General features: G+C 36.9%; 1 protein-coding gene across 1 annotated transcript in view; it reads left to right on the forward strand.

Annotated features, from left to right (window-relative positions):
* Positions 1 to 106: 106 nt before the first annotated feature.
* The window catches only part of NUDCD1 (NudC domain containing 1), a 62,255-nt gene continuing 41,740 nt past the window's right edge, over positions 107 to 20,621 (forward strand). The window contains exons 1-2 of the mRNA XM_031439496.2: positions 107 to 321; positions 10,275 to 10,429. Coding sequence (XP_031295356.1) covers positions 204 to 321; positions 10,275 to 10,429 — 273 coding nt within the window. The 5' untranslated portion in view covers positions 107 to 203. The remainder of the gene's footprint in view (positions 322 to 10,274; positions 10,430 to 20,621) is intronic.

Consider the following 20,621-nt stretch of genomic DNA (forward strand, 5'->3'; position numbering starts at 1 on the left):
CAGGAACGTCCCCGGAAAACTACACATCCCAGCATGCAACAGAACCAACTTTCTCGAGAACACTACGTTTCCCAGAAGGCACGCCACACCGCAGTGTTTTCTGGGATGGGAACCACGCTGCCTCCCAGGCTGCGTGCTGCGAGTTAAGCGCGGACCTTTTAACGGGAGATTTATTAATTATCACGCTAGGACCCTGGAAGGCGATGGAGGTGGCAGCTAATTGCTCCCTGCGGGTGAAAAGACCTCTGTTGGATCCCCGCTTCGAAGGTTACAAGCTCTCCCTCGAGCCGCTGCCCTGTTACCAGCTGGAGCTTGACGCAGGTGGGAAGCGGCGGCGTCCCCTCGCACTCTGTTCCTTTACCCTTTCGGCTGCTTTCTGCCTGGCCCTTCCAGCACTTTCTTCCTTTCTGACTTCAGCTGGCAAGGCGACCGTGGCCTTCCTCACGGCCCGCTGGGCTCGGGTGGACTCAGGGTGGCTGCTTCTGGAGAAGGACGCCCATTTCTGAACCCTGAGAGAGCCGCCTTCTAGTGGGTTTTTCGTAGCGGGACTCTGGCTCGGCCTTCGGCTCCGCCGCCCGGGCTCCGCGTTCCTTAACGCGGTGCTGGCTGGACTCTGCCCGCCTGTGGGTCTTGGCCTGGCCCCTGCTGCGGCGAAAGCTCAGGATAGACTTTCGTCCTGGTGCAGCCTCTGTAAACGTGTGTGTTGAGAAGCCAAACTGTTTGGAGGACCCTCTGCTCCTGTTTCCTCTGGCCGAGACCCAGTTCTTAGAAGAGAAAGTCCATTGCAGTTAAGAGTATTTTTAATTACCTAGGGGCTGTCAGACTAAAGACTATCGTGGATTACGTTTCGAGAGAAGTTTGAGGAAAAGTTGGTTTAGCACCCGTACTTCTACTACTAGTTTTGTTTATTTGTAGATGGCGAGAACATTCATCTTTGTTTTTACAACATAAAGAATGATATTTTTGTTAAAGATGAAAAGCCCAGGGGTTGCATTTTTAATAGAAAACCGTATTGGTTCCAATACATATTGTCAGTGAATCACACTTTGAGAAATAGTTAATAGACTTCACACTATCAAGTAAATGTTTATTCATTTAATATATAACTTACGTAGTAAATTCAGAAATCTCTATTAAGAGCCTGTTTTATGCTATATGCTGATACTGACAAGGTGAATATGACACAGTAACATAAAAATGCTATTGTCTGGTTAGGAATAAGAAGTGTAAGTAGATAATTATAAGACAGTGTGGTAAAGCAGTGATAGGGATATGTACAAAACATAATGGTAGTATTTCAATATCTTTCCCAAACCAGCCCAGGACATCTGGGAAAGCTTCCTGAAGGAGTTGATGTCTAAGTTAAGCTTTAAATGGTAGGTAGGAGTTGACCAAGGTAAGAGGAAGTGAGCTTAATATTTCTTTTCCTTCCCTTCTCTCTCCCACCCCGTGTGAGTAAATGGTACCACTATGTTAGTTACCTTTGCATTAAAAAAAATCCCAAAACTCAGTGTCTCAAAACTATAAGCAGTTATTACTGCTCACACCTCTACAGGTCAGCTAGGTGGTTCTAGTCATGACTGGACTTCTTATAAATTTGGGGGTTCTCTGGCTGTAGTCTGGTTTAAGATTATTTCTGACGCTCTCTGCTTGGCTTTCCTCCTTGAGGTCTCGCATCCTTCAGCAGGCTGGCATAGGCTTATTTGGAGAGACAAGAAGCAATGCACAAGTGCTGTATCAAGCTCTGCTTGTAGTAATTTTACTGTTGTCCCATTGGCCAAAGCAAGTCATGTAATCAAGCCTAGAGTCAGTATGGGAAGCTCAAACCAAAGGGCATAGATCCAGGGAAGCATAAAGTATTGTGACTACTCGGCAAGTCGATATAGTTGCTCATAGTGGAGTCGACTTTGGTGTATTTCTTTTCTTTTAGCTCCTATTCAGGTTTTCAGCAAATCCAATCAACTCAAAATCTTGGCTTCTCTATGCCCCTATCCCTGTTCCAGTCATTATCTCTCACGGGAACCATAGTACCTTCCTAGCTAGGCTTCCAGCCTTGGATTTTGGGCTCTTTCATTCTATTCTTTCTAAGGCAGTACTTACTACAGTTTAATTCTACATTTATTTGGTATTTGTTTCCTCTGCTAGGCTGTAAGTTCCACGGGTACAATGGTGTGTTTCTCTTTTGCTTACTGCTCTCTCTAGTGCTTGGCGTAGTGGGTACTCAGAAAACGGGGTAAACGAAGAAGAGAAGTTGTTGAGGTCATTCCATTCATGGCAAAGCAAAGGGGAAAAATGAGGTTGTGTGCAGGACACTATTACAGCCCTGTATTGCCAGAGCAAAAAATTTCCTGGGAAAATGAGAGGACTTAGATGAGGGCACTTTTTGTCTTTTGGACTTTGCCCTAAGTCAGTGTTTCCCAGACTTCCATGGGCCACTACAATAAAATATAAAGCTCAGCTGTCACAGATTTGCCAATTTTTTAATTTGCTTAGTGGAGGTGTTTCTTAAAAACTGTCATGTACTCGTCCACCCTTTCATAAGCAAAAGGATATTTTAACACCAAAAAAGCAGAAAGCAGAATCTCACAACAAATAGTCCTCTAAATTGAATACATTAACTTTTGAAAACCTGTTAAGTTGTCCTTTTTCTCGCCTGATTTCACTGGTTTTGGTCTTAGAGGCTGTTTGGCATGCACAGATGGAGTCAATGAGGTGCTGTTTAGGGTTTTAAGTATGAAGGAAAATGACAGGCTTGGGGATTGAATTGATTACTCCTAGGCTTTGTGGAGACTGAGTTTGGAAGAAGAGGGGAATGGAGACTGGAAAAACCAATTTGGAGGCTTTGCAGTAGTTCAGATAAGGGGCTTTCGTTAAGAATTATTTGAGGAGGATGAAGAAGAAGAGGTTAATTCTTTTAAAAACTATCACTTCTAGAGATATTGTGAACTATGACTAAGCAGCTCCTCCTGACAATTTGATTTCTTTTATAACCAACCCAAGGAATTTATATTAATTCAGCAAATGGCAGGCACCTGTGGTGTGTGACGCTCTGCATTTGGAATGTGAGAATGAAGATGTGGTGTCTGGTCTCAAAGAGCTAGGATTGAGTTTTATTCTCTTGTCTTAATTGTAATTAAATTGTTCTGAAATCTTCTCTGCTACATAAATAGTAAATGTCACTTTGTGTTTTTCTGTTCCAAAGAACTAAGTAAAAAAACCTTTCATATAAAATTTTAACTGCCCTTTGACCCAGCAGTTCTATTTCTGGACATTTACCTTACATTTTTTCCCCTAGAATCTTCATTCAGTAAATGTATTTATTTTCCTCCTGTATTTCACCTAGCTAATTCATACTCCATTCTTTCATCTTGGTTTACATGTTTATTGACTCAGCGATTCCTTTCTTGACTATTTAGTTTGAATCTATGCCATAGAATTTGTACACGTTAGAATCTGTACTTTCCCATGGTACCTGGGACTTCGCAGACTTTAGCACACTTTGTTGCATTTGGTGTCTCTTTTCTTTGCTAAGACTATTCTGTATTGAGGGTCCTGTATCCATCTTTTTCAGTGCTTCATCTCCTGGCTGGAGCATGCCTGATGAATGATCTTTATATTACAGATAACATTGAACAGCTTTATTGAGATATAATTGACAGTAACATATTTAAGTGTATAGTTTGACAAGTTTTGACATGTGTATGTATACACTCCTGAAGGCGTCACCACAATCAAGATGGTAAACTTAGCTCTCATTCCCCAAAATTCCCTTGTGCCCTTCTGTAACCAGCCCTCTGTTCCTCCCCTTCTCCTTTCAGTCCCTAAGCAACTCCTGATCTGCTTTCTGTCACTATAGATTCATTTATGTTTTCTGGAGTTTCATATGCATGGAATTAGACAGTATGTACTTTTTTGTCTGGCTTCTTTTACTCAGCACAATTACTTTGAATTTATCCTTACTGTATGAGAGAGGGATATTGAAATCTGACTATAATTGTGGGTTTTCCTATTTTTCCTTGCAGCTATATCAGTTTTTGCTTCATGTATTTTGAAGCTGTTTTATGTTACATAAACGTTATTAATTATGTCCTCTCGATAAATTGACCACCTTATCATTATGAAGTAACCTTCTTTATCTTTGGTGATAGTCTGCTCTGAATTCTACTGTTTAATACTAGTCACTCCAGCTTTCTTTTAATTAACGTTACCAAAGTGAGTGTATATATGTGTATATATATTTTTTTCCATTCTTTTACTTTTACCCTATTTGTGTCTTTGTATTCAATGTCCATTTCTTATTTTTCAAAAACAGTTGGCTCTTTTTTAATTCAAACTGATAATCTCTATCTTTTAATTAGACTGTTTACATTTAATGAGTTCATTGATTTTGTTAGGTTTGGGTCTTTCATCTTGTTGGTGTTCTGTTGGTCCATTTAGTCTTTGGGAAAATGGAATTTTCCCACTTTTCTGTCTTCTTTTGGATTGAGTATTTTTTTAATGAACCCATTTTTATCACATTTGTTGGCTTATTAGCTATAATTTTTGGCTTTTTTTAGTGATTGCTTTAGGGTTTATACTATACATTTTTAACTTACACAATGCACTCATGTTACACTGCTTCACGTGTAATATAGGAACCTTACAAAAGTATACTTAAATTTTTCTCCTTTATGCTATTGTTGCCATGTGTTTACATATTACTATAAACTCACAATACATTGTTATTATTTTACTTTAAATAGTTAATTATCTCTTAAAAGAGATGTAGATGATATGGAAAAAATCTTATGTATTTTTTCCTATAGTTGCCATATCTGTTGCTCTTCACTCCTTTATGTAGATTATTTTTATCTATAATTTTCCTTCTGCCTGAAGGATTTTTAATCTTTCTGATAATGTGAATCTTCTGGTGATGAAATATTTCAGCTTTTGTATGTCTGAAAACATTTTTATTTTGCCTCGATTTTCAAAAGATATTTTTGCCAGAATTTTGACAGAGTTCTAGGTTGACAGGTTTTTTTTTTCTTTCAGTGCTTTAATGGTGTTACCCCCTTGTCTTCTTGTATTGTTTCTGATTGTATGTTATCCTTTGTTCTTTTATTTATAACACCTCTTTTTTTCTTTGGCTGCTTCTGAGATTTTTCTGTTTCATATTAGTTTTGAGCAGTTTGATTATGTTGTATATTGCTGTGGTTTTCCTCATGATTCTTGTGTATGGGGTTTGTTGAACTTCCTAGATTCACTGGTTTATAGGTTTCATCAAGTTTGGAAAGTTTTCAGCCATTGTGTTTTCTAGTTTTTTTGTTTTTGTTTTTCCTTCTTTGTTTTCTCCTTTGAGGAATCCAGTTACCCTTTTTTTAGGGTACTGGAAGTTAACCCCAGCTCATCAATGCTCTTTTCATTTTTTTTTAAACTTTTATTTTGGATAGTTCCTATTTTCATGCCTTTAATTTCAGTAACCTTGTTTTTTGCAATGTCTATTCTGTCATTAATCCCATCCAGTGTATTTTTCATCTTAGATATTATAGTTTTCATTTCTAGAAGTTTGATTTAAATAATTTTAATAACTTTCATGTCCCTGGTTATCATTTTGAATATTTGGAATGTACTTTAATAAAAGTTTTGATGTTCCGTTCCACTAATTATAACTTCTGTGGCATTCTGTATTGGCTTCTGTTGAATGGTTATTCTCATTGTGGGTTTTGTTTTCTCTCCTCTTTGCATGCCTGGTAATCTTTGATTGGATACCAGAAGTTCTGAATTTCACCTTACTGAGTATAAGACGTTTTTGTATTCTTATAAATCTTGAGCCTTGTTCTGGGATGCAGTTAAGTTGCTTGGAAGCAGAAATAATTCCACTGGGTCTTACCTTTATGGTTTTTTTAGGCTGGTCTGGAGCAGTGCTCAGTCTAGGGCAAAATTATTCCTCACCACTGAGACAAGACTTTTCTGTGTACTGTACCTATGAATTAGGAGTTTTCTCTGGTCTGCCTTGTGGGAGCAGTCATAGGTCTCAGCCTTGTGTGAGTACCCGACACTGTTCCTTCTAATCCTTTCAGTGGCCTGAGGTAGTTTCCTCAAACATATGCCTTAGTACTCTGCTGAATGTTTGAGAGAGACCCTCTGCAGATCTCTGGAGTTCTCTCTCATTCCCCTAGCACTTTGCCGGATGCCTTAGTCTTTCCAGACTTTCAGCTGGGAAATTTCCTTAATCCAGGGAATTAGTCACGTTCCGCCTCACTTTTCCCTCTTTGTGCTGTGGACTGGAAACTTACTAAGTCTCTAAGCTGGGGCAGTAGTCAGGCTCACCTCATGTGTTTCTCTTCTCTTAAGGATTACTATCCTTTGTTGCCTGTTGTCTCCCGTTTTGAAAATTGTTTCATGTAATTTTGTCTGGTTTGTTTCATTTTGTCTTAACTAGTTGTTTCTGAGAGAAGGATAAATCTGGTCACTATTATTCCATCTTGTTTGCTCAATACATATTTTTAAAAAATAATCTCTATAGAATAGTAAAGCTAGAAACAATTGAAATGGGTTAATGAAGATAATGAGAAAATGGGAGTGTAGGATGTTTTTAGAGAAGTTTGAGAAGTACAGGGTACGAGAGAGCTCCGAGTGCAGGGCAGAGAAGAGGAAACTTTTGTCATTTTTTTTATGGAAAGTTTTTTACCTTTTTGTATATAAGTGGAGGAGAAGGGGCCAGTGGAGAGGAGATAACTTGAGGAAGGGCCTAGAAGAGGCAAGAAAGAATAGTCATAAACAGCTGTGTGAGAATTAGCCTTGGAAGGAAGGAGAGGAACAGGGAAATTAACATTCTTTTTCTTCTGAGGTGCCATGTAGCAAATACTTCACATGTTTTTAACTTAAGCTTGTGAATAATTTTATAGGATGCATATTATTAACTTTTGTTACAGATGAGGAATCAGGGTAGAAAGTCAGGTAACTTAACCTTAAGCTGCTTGCCAGTGGCAAACCTGACCCTAACACGCATGCTTTTTCTAATGCTTTATGTGGTCTCTCCGGGCTGTTTCTTCAGGGCAGGGAGAATAAAAGCTGGTGAAGATTTAAGCTGTAATTGGAGTAAAGGGAGAGAAGAGCCTTGTAACCACTGTATTTATGTAAGTTTACTATGAAATTCATGCCTACTCTTCTGGAGGAAAATTTGGGGAAGAGAAACAGAAGCTCTACCCTGTTCTATAAATTTTGCTTCAGAACTTGTTATACAGACTTGTACTCTTGCCTTTTTATGTTTATATGCAAATAGCAAACTCAGTAATTAGGTAAAAAGAAGATTTAATTCATTAGGTTGATTCTAGAAGATGAGTGGTCTAAGAAATGACCTTCGTAAATTAGTGTTCTTTGCCTCTTCCTTTTTAAAAAACTGCTGTACTTTGCTCATATAAGTATCGTAGTGAATCATATTTAATCGGTGTCAGAAGCATTGAATATTGACAATTTCATGTGGTTCACCATAATTGTATATTTTGAAAGGACAAAAAGCGGTAATTGTGACCATTGTTAGCACCATTAGGAAAGGGATCATGTCTGTTTTATCTACCAGTATTGGCCCAGTACCAGGCACCATGTCTGGTATGTAGTCAACATTCAGTAAGTAATTTGTGAATGAAAAACTAGAAGTTTTTGAGGTTCCATGCATGCTTTATAAGAAATTTAGGTAAAGATTAAGAGAAATTTCCTTCTTGTTAGGCCCTAAGTTCTTTTTGAAAGAATAAGAAGAATTTTTCAGCAAACCTCTTTTATTTCCAATGGAAGATAATGTTAAATGATAAAATAGTTTACTACACTGGCTTCTTAGCCCCCTGCTAAAGAGATTCCTCTCCTTCAGTCAGTTAAAAGGTCCAAGCTAGTTTTGAGACTACTGTCCCTGCTGTCCACCCCTCTCTTAGGCTCTACAGAAGAGCCCTGCTAGTGGCTCAGCTCTGTCACATTCTGGACACTGCTTTTCTCTTTTCGTTTGCTCTGCCTGCCCTTGTATACTCAAAATGATTGACGTGGTAAGTGCAGTAACTTTCCTTTCTCATTTGGGGCCACGGGTGGCCTTTTTCTGTGTACTGTCAGCTTTTGCAAAACAATGTAATGTGCCCTTCATTTGTGTCCTAATAACTTACACAAATTACCTTGGCAGAATGCAGCAACTGAACACTTAGGCTATTTCATGGTTTCCAAAAATGGTTTTCCAGATCTGTGTATTCACAGACGAGCTGTTGTACTAAGGTAGCGAGCTAAGAAGTCTCTGGCTTGTTCAGGATTGCACAAATATGAAGAAAATGTATTTGTTATATCATTGCCTAATATTACTGCTTCGGGCCATTATGTTACCTTACACACTTCCTGCAGTATTGAGTTTAATCCACACAGTGGTGCTAGAAAACCAAGAATTGATGATTGTTTCCCTTCTAATCAGCGGAATAGGTATTTTTAACTTCCTTATAAAATAAATATTTCCTTGAGTTATGTAATAACCGTTTCCTCAGCCTCTATCAAATCTTTCATAAAGTGCTAATGATTTTACCTCTGCTAGGTCTCCACACTTCAGCTCTCCTTCACGTGGATTACTGCAAGAGCTTCCTGATGGATCTTCCTGGGTGTACTTTCCTGTGCTCTGGTCTGTTTTCTGTATTTAGTTATAAGTAATCTTTTATAAAATCGAATCTGGACTCTACTCTCCTACTTAAAAGCTCTTTAATGAATTCTTATTACATTGAGTTTATCAACAAAGATAAATAAAGGCCTTTTGTGATCCCGCTTCTGCCTGGTTCTCTAGCTTATCTGTAGCCTCTCCTTGTACAGTTCTCCTTGTTGCTCTGTGTTTCAACGAGGCTGGCCATCTTTTGGTTTTTTGAACACAAGTTTTTCCTCCTACTTTCTCCTGCTCTCCTTTTGCCTGTGATAAGGGTGCGTGTGTGTGTGTGTGTGTGTGTGTGTAGGGATATTTCTTAAGTTAACACTACCTTATTCTTTGTAGCTTGGCTCAGATTTTTGAAAGCCTCATTAATCCCCAAGTAGATCAGCTTCCAATGTTATTTGTTCTCACGGTTCCCAGTAATTTTTCTTTGTAACATTTATTACAGTTTAATTTTCTATTTATTTATTTGACTATCATCTGTCCATTTCCCCACTGGATCATAAATGCTAAGAAGGTAGATTCTATGTTGTTTGATCATCATTGTATCATTTGTGCCTATTAAAATATTTGCTGAATAAATATAAGTCAGCCAGGACTCCAGGCAGCTAACAGAAGTAGGAACAGGTAAGCATTCTAGACAGAAGGTGTAAATATTTGCAATCAGAATACAGTAAGGTGAGTTTTATAATTAAGGTAAGATACTGGCCCAGCATAGTCTACTTATGTATTTCCTGTTGGAACAGAAATTAATTCTAGGTCACTGATGGCCCTGACCTGTACAGGTTTGTATCTACATAGAACGGAAGGAGGAGTGGGAGGCAGAGATCACATGTGGCAGATGTAAAATTATGGAAGCAGCTAAGAGTAGATCTTAAAAGTTCTCATAACAAGAAAAGCAGTTGTAACTATGTGAGGTGATGATTGTGTTAAGTAAACTTATTTTGGTAGTTATTTTACAATATAGATCATATATCAAATCATTATGTTGTATACTTTAAACTTATATAATGTTATATGCCAATTATATCTCAGTAAAGCTGGAAAAAAGTAAAATAAAATTATGGAAGCCGCTAATGCCCTGTGGAAAAAGCCCTGTTCTTTTAAGTAGGGAACCTTGTTTCTGTTCCAAGTATGATATTGTTTTGTTCTGTACTCTTGGGAAAGATGTGGTATAACGTTAGAGAAGTCACCATTTACACTTGCCTTTGTTTCCATAATTGTGTAAAGAGATAATAGAAACATTCCCTTTATAAGTGGACTTAATATTTGCCCAAAGGACAGGAAATCTTTTAAGTTTAGAATTTCTCTGTTCTTTTCATTCATAATTACAAGGGGGAGGTACCCAAAAGGAAAGAGAGTGGTATGAAAAGCTCCATCTCCCATGGCCACTGTATTCTAAGTTCTGTAAGGGCAGGGGCCTTGTCAGTTTTACTCACTGTATATTCTCTGCACACAGTGCCCAGTAGGTGCTTAGAAATTGTTTTTGAATGAATAATAGGGTAAATTGTCCTGAAGGCCTTGGTGATTAGCATTCTGTGATTTTTTTTTTTTTTTTTTTTGCCTCATTGGCATCCTGCAGGAAGGAACAATCTGAAGCAAAACTCTTAATATTTTTCTTATGTTTCAGCTGTGGCAGAAGTAAAACTTCGAGATGATCAATATACCCTGGAACACATGCATGCTTTTGGAATGTATAATTACCTACACTGTGATTCGTGGTATCAAGACAGCGTCTACTACATTGATAACCTTGGGAGAATTATGAATTTAACAGTGATGCTGGTAAGAAAAACATCTGTAATACTTGGATTTTCCAATAAATTTGAACCTTAATTTTTGCTTTTAATCTGATGTCTAGAGAGTTGAGGTACACATACCTTTAATGTATGGAATCCTGTCATCAATTTATGTGAGGCTTTGTTTTGTTTGATTCAATTTTAAATTTTCCCTTTTTTCTTGCTATTGACAGTTATTCCCCTACACTCCCACCGAAAGGCAACTACTCTAGCGGGTTTTATATCTCAATATTGATGTAACTGTTCATGTCTGCTTTTTTCTGTGTGCGGTGTTAACCCTGACTATGACAGTGATTTGTGTTTTTCCTTTTTAATTTTTGCTTCATTTTTAAATATGTTAATTGGGTACAAACATTTAGGATTGTTTTGTCTGCTATAGATCAGTCCTTTTATTGTTATGAAATGTCCCTCTTTGTCTCTGGACTCTAGAAATAGTTTCTCTGATATTAATATAGCTGCTCTGGCCTTTTTTTTTTTTATTAACATTTGTCTTTTTCTGTTCTTTTTCTTGTAATTTGTCATTGTTATTTTTTTAAATGTGTCTCTTGTAAAGAGCATATAGTTGGGTTTTGTTTTTTAGCCATAATGATAATCTCTGTCCTTAAATTGGCTTAGTACATTTATATTTAATGTAATTACTGAAATGGTTGGGTGTTTGTTACCATTTTGCTGATTCTTTTCATTTTATCCCATTTGTGCCTTGTTCCTTTGTGTGTCTGTTCCTACCTGGTTTTTAATTCATCACAGTTTCTTTTTTATAAAATTTTTTCTTAAAATTCTACATAATTTTCTCTTTTGGCTTTTTATTGAAACATACTTGTATTATTATTTTTAATGGTTAATGTAGAGTTTGTAGTATTCATCCTTTCTATATCCTACTTTACCTCTAATTGATGTTATTTCACTTAAAAAAGAATGTAAAAATCTTACAGTAATATAATTCTTTTACTTCTTTTCCCATCCTTTGAAGGCTGTCATGTTTTTACTTCTTCATTTGATGTAAGCTCCACAATACATTGTTCATATATTTGCGTTAAATCGTCAGTGGTCTGTTAATACCTTCCTGACTGCTCTCTGCTCCTTCTAGCCTTTCTCTGCGTTGCAGCTGCAGAATAATCTATCGAATTTGCTTGTCTAATCTTATCACTTCTCATTTAAATTCCTTAAATATTTCTTTTATGACAAAACCCACACTTTTTAATATGTAATTTTAGAATAGGTGATGTATTCATGTGATTTTAAAAATCTGTCCTGGTTCAGGACCCGTTTGCCCTCTATAACTTCTTTCAATTAGTTTCTTGTATGTTCTTCCAGAGGTGGGGTTTTTTCTGGGTGTGTTTGATTTCGATTTTCTTGGTGTGAGCTTAAAGTGATATATATTCTTAAAAAATACAAACTCTTCACCTTGGCAAATGCAGCTTATAATGCCCTTTTCTCCAGCCTTGTCTTTCCCCACTTTGTACACTACACTCTGACAATACCTGTCTCCTGCAGTTACTTAAACCTGCCCTGTATCCTTTTGCCTCAAGCCCTTTTCCCATGTAATTTACTCTACCTGGAACACTCTCCTTTATTTCTGTGTCAGGCTGCTTCTCCATGTTCACTTAATTTTCAGCTAACCCTTTGATCTATGCCCTCACGTCCTCCCTTCGCTCCCCTGGGATATTCAAACCATGGCTTCTCAGATCTGCATGAACTGTGAATTCCCCCTAGGCTAGGGATTGGCAAACTTTTTCTGCACAGGGCCAGGTAATAAATGGTTTATGGGCTAGACAGTCTTATGTCACAACTGCTCTGTTTTGCCGTACTAGTGTGAAAACAGCATACACAATATGTAAACAGTGAGTGTGGCTACATCCCAGTAAAACTTTATTTACAAAAACAGGCTAATTTGGCTCATGGGCTATAGTTTGCTGACCTTTGGTCTAGGCTGTGAGTCTTATATTTCTATAATCCTTGCAGCCAGTAGGAGGCTTAATCAGTATGTATGTTTATTTAATGGATAACAGTTGTTTAAAGCTTGTTCTGACTCTGAAGTTGGCTTTGCATTCTTGTAGGATCCTCTTATTTCTTCTTCATGTACAAGTATGAGTCTTTGGTTTGTTGACATAAATAATTTTACTGAGTAAGAAATATTTATTTTTCTTCAACAAACATGTGCTTAGTAGCCATACACAAATAAATTGGAAATGTGTCACAGTGGAAATAAGGATAAGATGCAGAAGTAGTATGGAAGAGGAAATAGTGCCATACTATGCTTGGCTGGGAGAGGGCTGCTGACAGGGTCACATTTTAGGACCAAAAGCATGGTTTTATCAGTTCATTCATTGATAATCACGATTTGGGATACTAATTCCAACTTAAATCACAAAATTGATTGGAAATCTGGTATGAAAGTTTCGTGACTGCATTTGAAATACTATAGATAAGCCGTGTGGACTGGTCAGTGTGTTTTTCTTTTATTGGAAAGTTTCCATAGGAAATCGTTTTATTTGATAGCTTTTTTTGGTAATTTTTTTGATAGCTTACTTGATGTGGAATTAGAGCAAAGACTATTATGTCTTTAATTCCATTTTCTGTCCTATTGTCTAGCTTCTGTGGACACCTTAGAATAATTCATTATAGTTCCTTACATAGTTTAGTCTCTCTTTGCTTGTCTATTGACTCATTAAAGACACTGTATCCATGTGTACTATAGATGCTGGCATAGTGTGTACACACAAGCCAGATGCCCTGTACACATAAATGTGTACTGTATTGCCCAGAAATCATCAAACACTTCCATACTCTGCATATGCATAGTTTGCATTTTATTGTGTCTTAAATTTAAGGGCTTTTATGTTTTTTTATGATTTAGTTAATATTTTGTTTAGGAAGACAAATCTAAAATCTGGATATTCTATAAGAATATTGACTTACGGAGCCTAAGTCACATAGTCTAATTTATACCATTCACTCGACATTCAAAATGTTTACTGAATACCTACTGTATGTTATGCATTCTTGTAGGCACTGGGAGTGCTGCAGCCTATAGAATGAAGTCTCTTCCAGTTTATTTACAGTAAAATCTGGACTGCTTCCCTCCCTCTTTTCCCCAGGTTGAACTTGACATTGAAATAGCAGCCTTTTTTGTACATATTTGTACATATTCAAACCAATGTACATCTTTCTGTATATATAGTGTACATTTAAATTTGTTTAGCTTCCTGGTAAAATTAGAATTTTTTCTCTTCATTGGAAAGCAATAAGGAAACAGCTATTTATTTATTTATTTATTTATTTAGCTAATAGACTTTACTTTTTTAGAGCAGCTTCCGGTTCACAGCAGAATTGAGCAGGAAATACAGAGTTCGCACATAGCCCTCCCCACCCACACGTATATAGTCCCCTACTCTCAACATCCCTCATCAGTGTGACATATGTGGTACCATCGATTGAACCGACATGGACACATTATTATCTACCAAAGTCCATAGTTTACATTAGGGTTCACTCTTGATGTTGTACATTCTGTGGGTTTTTACAAATGCTTAGTGACATGTAACAACCATTATAGTGTCATACAGAATAATTTCATTGCCCTAAAAACCCCTTGTGCTCCATCTGTTCATTCCTTGCCTCCCTCCCTCCCCTCAAACCCCTGGAAACCACGATCTTTTTATTGTTTCTGTAGCTGTGCCTTTTCCAGAATGTCATTTGGTTGGAATCGTGCAGTTTGTAGCCTTTTCAGACTGGCTTCTTTCATTTAGTAATATGTCTTTTAAGTTTCTTCCATGTCTTTCATGGCTTGATAGCTCTTTTTTTTTTTAACTGCACATATATTTTTTAATTTACATGTATGTACTGTTCATTGTTTCTCTAAGAATTTTTAGAGCTTTAGCTTTTTAAACTTACATGGTTATCAAAGGAATAAAGCCAACCACAAAATAAGAATTAATTAAAAAAGATACATATACCCTGCTATTAACAGCAACATTATTTATATTTTTATAAATAAATTATAAATATAATAAATATTACATTTATTATAATTGCCAAGATATGGAAGCATCCTAAGTACACATCAATAAAGAAGGATATTTTGCCATTTGCGGCCCTTCATTCACTTTTTTTTTCTTTTCACTTCAAAAACCAGAATTTTATAACTGGCATAAACATTTCTATTACATCAAAAACAACAAAATACCCAGAAATAAACCTAACCAAAGAAGTAACCTATATTCTGAAAACTAAAATGACACAAAAAATGGAAAGATTTCTTGTGCTCTTGGATTGGAAGAATCAACAGTATCAAAATGGCCACACTATCCAAAGCAATCTCCAGATCCAATGCAACCCCCATCAGAATACCCACAACATTCCTCACAGCAGTAGAACAATACCAGAATTCACAAGGAACCATAAAAGACCCTGAACAGCCAAAGCAATCTTTTGTAGGTCTTTTTTTTTCTCCTTTTTGTTCTTTTCTTATGGTTTGATGACTCGAGGAGGTCCTTTAACATTTATTACAAAGCTGGTTTGGTAGTTCTGAAATCTTTCAGCTTTTATTTGTGAAGCTTTTGATTTTTTCCATCAAGTCTGAACAAGAGCTTTGCTGGATAGAGTATTCTTGGTTGTAAGATTTCCCCTTTCATCTCTTAAATATATCATGCCACTCCCTTCTGGCCTGTAGAGTTTCTGCTGAAAAATCAGCTGATAACCTTATGGGAGTTCCCTTGTATGTTATTTGTTGCTTTTCTCTTGCTAATTTTAATATTTTCTCCTTATCCTTAATTCTTGTCAATTTGATGACTATGTGCCTTAGTGTGTTTCTCTTTGGGTTGATTCTGTGTGGTAGTCTCTGTGCTTCCTGGAGCTGGGTGACTGTTAACTTTCCCAAATTGGGAAAGTTTTCAGTGATTATCTCTCCAAAAATTTTCTCAGGTCCTTTCTCTTTTCTTTCTGGGACCCTTATAATGTGACTATTAGTGTGTTTCATGTTGTCCCAGAGTTCTCTTAAACTAGCCTCATTTCTTTTCATTCTTTTTTCTTTTCTCTGTTCTGCAGTAGTGATTTCCACTAATCTGTCTTCTAGCTCACTGATCTGTTCTTCTGCCTAATTTAGTCTATTCTTTGTTCCTCATAGTGTGTTAATCATTTCAGTGATTTTTTTCTTCAGCTCTGTTTTGGATATTCTTTATATTTTCCAGCTCCTTGCTAAAAACTTCGCTCTGTGCATCTATACTCCTCTTGAGTTCTCTGAACATCTTGGCCATCATTACTTTGATCTCTTTCTCAAATAAATTACCTATCTCCTCATCACTTATTTCTTCTTCTGGGATTTTATCTTGTGCCTTGTCCTGGGAGATACTCCTTTGCTGCCTCATATCTATCTTTCTATGTGTTTGTGGATTCCTTCCACAGGCTTTGGGGTTATTGTCTTCTTATTTCTAGTATCTGCCCCTGGTGGATGAGGCTGGAGTAGAGGCTTATGCAGGTTTCCTGGCAGCAGGAGCCAGGTGCCTGCCCACTGCTGGGTGAAGCTTGATCCTGGACCTCTGGTGGGTAGGGCCATGTCATCTAGAGGCATTTGTGGCTCAGGAAGTCAGCTGATGGCGGTGGCTCTGTTTCCATTGTGTATGTTGTCTGGCCTGAGGCTTCCCTACTGGCTGTTGGGTGGGGCTAGGTCTTGGTGCTAATGATCCAGTCAAGATGCCAGCCTCCAGGAAAGCTCATGTAGATGAACACTCCTGGAATGTCCGCCACCAGCTTTTATGTCCCCTGGGTGAGCCACAGCCATCCCCCGTGTCCCCAGGACACCCTCCAAATCCAGCAGTCAGGCTTGGCCCAGGTTCCTATGAAATCACTGCTTCTGCCCTTGGACTTGGTGCACATGAGTTTCCCTATAAGCTTCCCAAGCAGTTGGAGTCTCTGTTTTCCCTAGTCCCGTGGGGCTCTTGGAGGGAGCTTGACGTGGGGCTTAGAGCTCTCACTCCTGTGGGAGGGCCTCTGCAACTTAACTATTCTTCGGCTTGTGGGTTGCCCACTGAGGGGCATAGGGCCCAATTATATCGTGAGCACGCCCCTTCTACCATCCTGGTGTGATTCTCTCTTTATGTTTCCAGTTGCAGAAGATCTCTTTTGCTAGGTTCCAGTCTTTTTTTTTTTTTTTTTTTTTTTTTTGATGGTTGTTTAGCATTCAGTTGTGGTTTCGTTGTAGTTGTGAGGAGAGGCAGTGCTCATCGTCCTACCACTCTGCCGTCTTGACTGGAAATCTTTAAGGAAACTGTAATTTAGAATGCATGACTTCTGGGAAAATTTCTACAAGTTGCATTCTTTCCTAGTTCTCAGTTATTCTCATCCCCGAATTCTTTTAGTACTTCATATATATTCCTATTTTAGCAATTTAATTACAAAGTCCTTGAATTATTTATTTGAAGAGGCATAATATACACTCTGAAAATAGTTTATTTGATCCTTTATTGAAAAGACCTACCATATACCTTTTTTTGTTTTTACCCCCAACTGGTAAGTGACTGCTGTAATGTTTAAGTGAGAAATCCCTGACCTGAATGTTGATTTTTGTAGGTCATATCTCCTGGGCAGGCAGGTGGCCCCAGAGACGAGTTCTCTGGTTTCTTGTCTGAGAGGTGTAAGGCCTCACCCTGGCTTTCTGGAATCCAAAGGAAGGAAAAGCGTTTGTAGTCTCATCTTTTAATACATGGCCGTTCTCTGCCTCCCTGATTTTCTTTCCGTGGTGTCCTTTACCCCTAGACTTGGCTGGGCCTGATGGCCAGGTCAGTCTAGTTAAAACTTGTAATAGAGAAATCTCCAGGTTTTTGCCAGGCTAGGTAATTTATATTGATTTGGGGAGTTTTTTTGTGTTTTTTTTTTTTTCTTAAATCCCAAAATAATGGTATGTCCTTTCATTTATTTAGATCTGTTTTTACATCCTTAAGTAAGATTTTTATAGTTTTCCCTTGATCTTATGCTCATTAAGTTTATTCTCAAAAATTTTATGGTTTCTGCCTCTTTTGTTAATAGAATATAGTTTTTTCTATTTTCTTTTCTAGGTGCTTATTGATAAAGACTTTTTGTTGTGTAAATGGCCACTTTATTTGATAATTCAGTAATTTTTACTTACTCCCATTTAGTTTTTCAGAGTAAACAATTCCATCATTAGCAAAAGGAAGTAGTTTTATCTCTTTTTTCCAGTGTTTTTGAAAGTGGGATATAACATTCCTGTGTCATTTCATTTTTGTGTTATTACTGTTACTAAATAGAACTTCTAAAACAATTGAATGATAATGGGGATTGCAAGTATCCCTGTTTAGCTTTTGATTTTTTTTAATCAAATCATTTTTTTTTAATTGAAGTGTAGTTAGATACAATGTGTTGATTTCTGGTGTACAGCACAATGTCCCTGTCATGTATATATACATATATTCATTTTCATATTCTTTTTCATTAAAGGTTATTACAAGATATTGAATACAGTTCCTTGTGCTACATAGAAGAAATTTGAGGGTTTTTAACCTATTTTTATATATAGTGGCTAACATTTGCAAATCTCAAATTCCCAAATTTATCCTTTCCCACCCCTCGCTTTTGTTTTTAATTGTAATGGCTTTTAAATTTACTTACGAGAATACTTAACTGTTGGTTTTAGATAAATAGCTTTTATTGTTTTAAAGTTGTTTCTTTCAATGTCTGTTTCTATTTAATGTTTCTATTTTACCTGCTGAATTTTATTTCATACCTGTTCAGCACCCACCAGTTGTTAATGATTGTGTACCTTTTATTAATTTATCCATGTAGTGAATTAAATTGATAGTTATTCCTTAATTTCCTAATTCCTTAAGTTCCTAGAATAATTCTTTTTGGTAAGAGTGTGTTATTATTTTGATACATTTCTGAATTCTATTTGCTGACATTTTATTTAGAATATTTGTGTTTGTTTTCACCACTTATATTGGTTTTTTATTTTGATTTTTGTTGATATTGTTACGGAAATGACAGGCCAGCCAAGAAACAAGCACCACTCAGAGGGTTGGAGTACTCAGATTTACTATGCCGGCGGGCTCAGAGGGGCTTCTGCTCCGAAGCTCTGAGCACCTCCAAGACGTGCACATGAGGTTTTATAGGATTAATTACAAGTATGGGCTATTAGCCAATAAGGTTCAAACAACAAAAAGCAAGGAATCAGTACACTGGAGCTTATCAATTCGGAACAGATCACGTTACTGACACTTGTTGAGCTTGGATTTACGAGTTAGCTTGTTAGCCCAGTAAACTGACACTAAACTTCAGATTTACGAGTTAGCCCGGCAGAACTTATATCAGTAAACCGACACTTATCACACTTAGATTTGTGACTTAGCTCGTTAGCCCATCTGGGCTTTTCCTTCACAATATCTGTCAGATTTTGATTAGTTTTGGTGGCTTCCTTGAATTGGAGAGCTTTCTGGAACTGGAATAGTTCAGGATTGGAATGATCTGTTTCTTATGTTAAATATTCTTCTTGGACCTACTATGTATCCTGTTGTTCTTTTCAATAGTAGTTCTCTAAACACCCATCCAATTTATTCTGCGATAATTGGTTTGTTCCAACTCTGTTTCTAGGGTAATATTGTATTTTTTTTCTAGGGAAAATATTGCCATCTTTTCTCACTTTTTCCTTTTTCTGTCTTTCCTTAATCAAACTTTAGAAGAAGCATGTTTGGCGTTGTTTTAGTTTATTTTCTGCTTAATTAATTCAGCTTTTTGTCTTTGGTTTTCAAACTGTATTCCACATCAGAATCACTTGGAGTAATTGGTCAAAACAAAAAGCTAATTTCAGGTTATGGTTCCCAAAGATTCTGATTCAGTTTGACAGGGTTGGTTGTGGTCTGGTGACCCAGTTTTGAGAAACTCTGCACCTGTGGTACAGAAAAATACCGCACTTATTTCTTATTATTTTTCTGATTAGCAGCAAAGGGAATTGACTTGCTTTTTGAACTGTGTTGGGGCAGGTGAAGAGTATTGGCTGCTGGCTACGCATTGGCTTTTTTTTCTTAACAGAAAACAAGTTGTTACAATATCCATTTTATTGACTGATTTCTTTTCCTTTTCCTTTTTCTTTTTTTTTTAAATCAGAGGTACACATGCACAGAGCCCAGAGAAGTTCTTTTCTTGTGGCTGATGTACAAAAATGACCATCCTTGTTAATCTGGGCAAAAGACTATTGTGATCAAAGTGAAGGCTCCAGGGCCCAAGGAAGGAAATCCGCAAGTTGCCTGACCTTTAGATTTTGTTAGGAGCCGGCAGGTGGCAGCAGTTCAACACACAGGTTTCTAGATGCATTGTAATTCCAAGTCAGTTTAGCTTGTGGTTTACAATCCTTAATTTTAGAGAAATATCACTTGGGAGAGAGTACATGTAGGAAGTAGAAAATTCCTTAGGAAAGCAAAAAACAAAATTATGTTTAAAATTTTGTTCTTTATCATATCGTCATTTTATTGTGGTATTAGTGCTTAATTTAAAGTAATATGTTCTGTTTCTTAATATTTAGGGAATTCATTCTGTCCTAATTTATTTTTCCATTTATCTGAAAAACTCTCTTGTTTCTGCTACTAAAAAAGAGCGTCAACTTGTGATACATCTTTAAACTGCATGTAAAGATCTAGAAGAGAGTTACTGGATTTCCTTTATGAGGCTGTGTCTTAGAGTGACAGGTGACTTGTTGGTCCCGCTCAGTTATATGTCAGGATGTTCTTCTCTAAACCTGAATCTCAGCTTATTTTCTACAGTTTAGTTTATTAATAGGGAGCCAGTGGTTTGCCTAGTTGAAGAAATACAAGAGGAGTTAAGTTCTTGGAACTGTGTGTGCTTAATACATATTGAAAGCGTTATGGTGCATAGAGACATTACTCAATCAAATTGCAATTAATTTAAAACATCTTTCTTTAAAGATTTAGCAAAAAAAAAAAAAAAGGAAAGAGGAAATTTTTTTCTTCCAAATAAAGTTAACAGTTATTAGTGATGAAAGCCTTTCTCCAGAAAAAGATCACTCCCTTTTAAAAGGGCAAATTTTTAAATGTCAATGTCTAATAATACTAGTAAGTGGCATCCTTATTTAATTTAGCTTGACCACTTTTTTAAAACTTGAGTAGCATTTTCTATAAGTGTACATGTATTTTAGAAAAATGCTTTGTTCAAAG

The sequence above is a fragment of the Camelus dromedarius genome, chromosome 20 (assembly GCF_036321535.1).
Source record: "Camelus dromedarius isolate mCamDro1 chromosome 20, mCamDro1.pat, whole genome shotgun sequence".
Lineage (NCBI taxonomy): Eukaryota > Metazoa > Chordata > Mammalia > Artiodactyla > Camelidae > Camelus > Camelus dromedarius.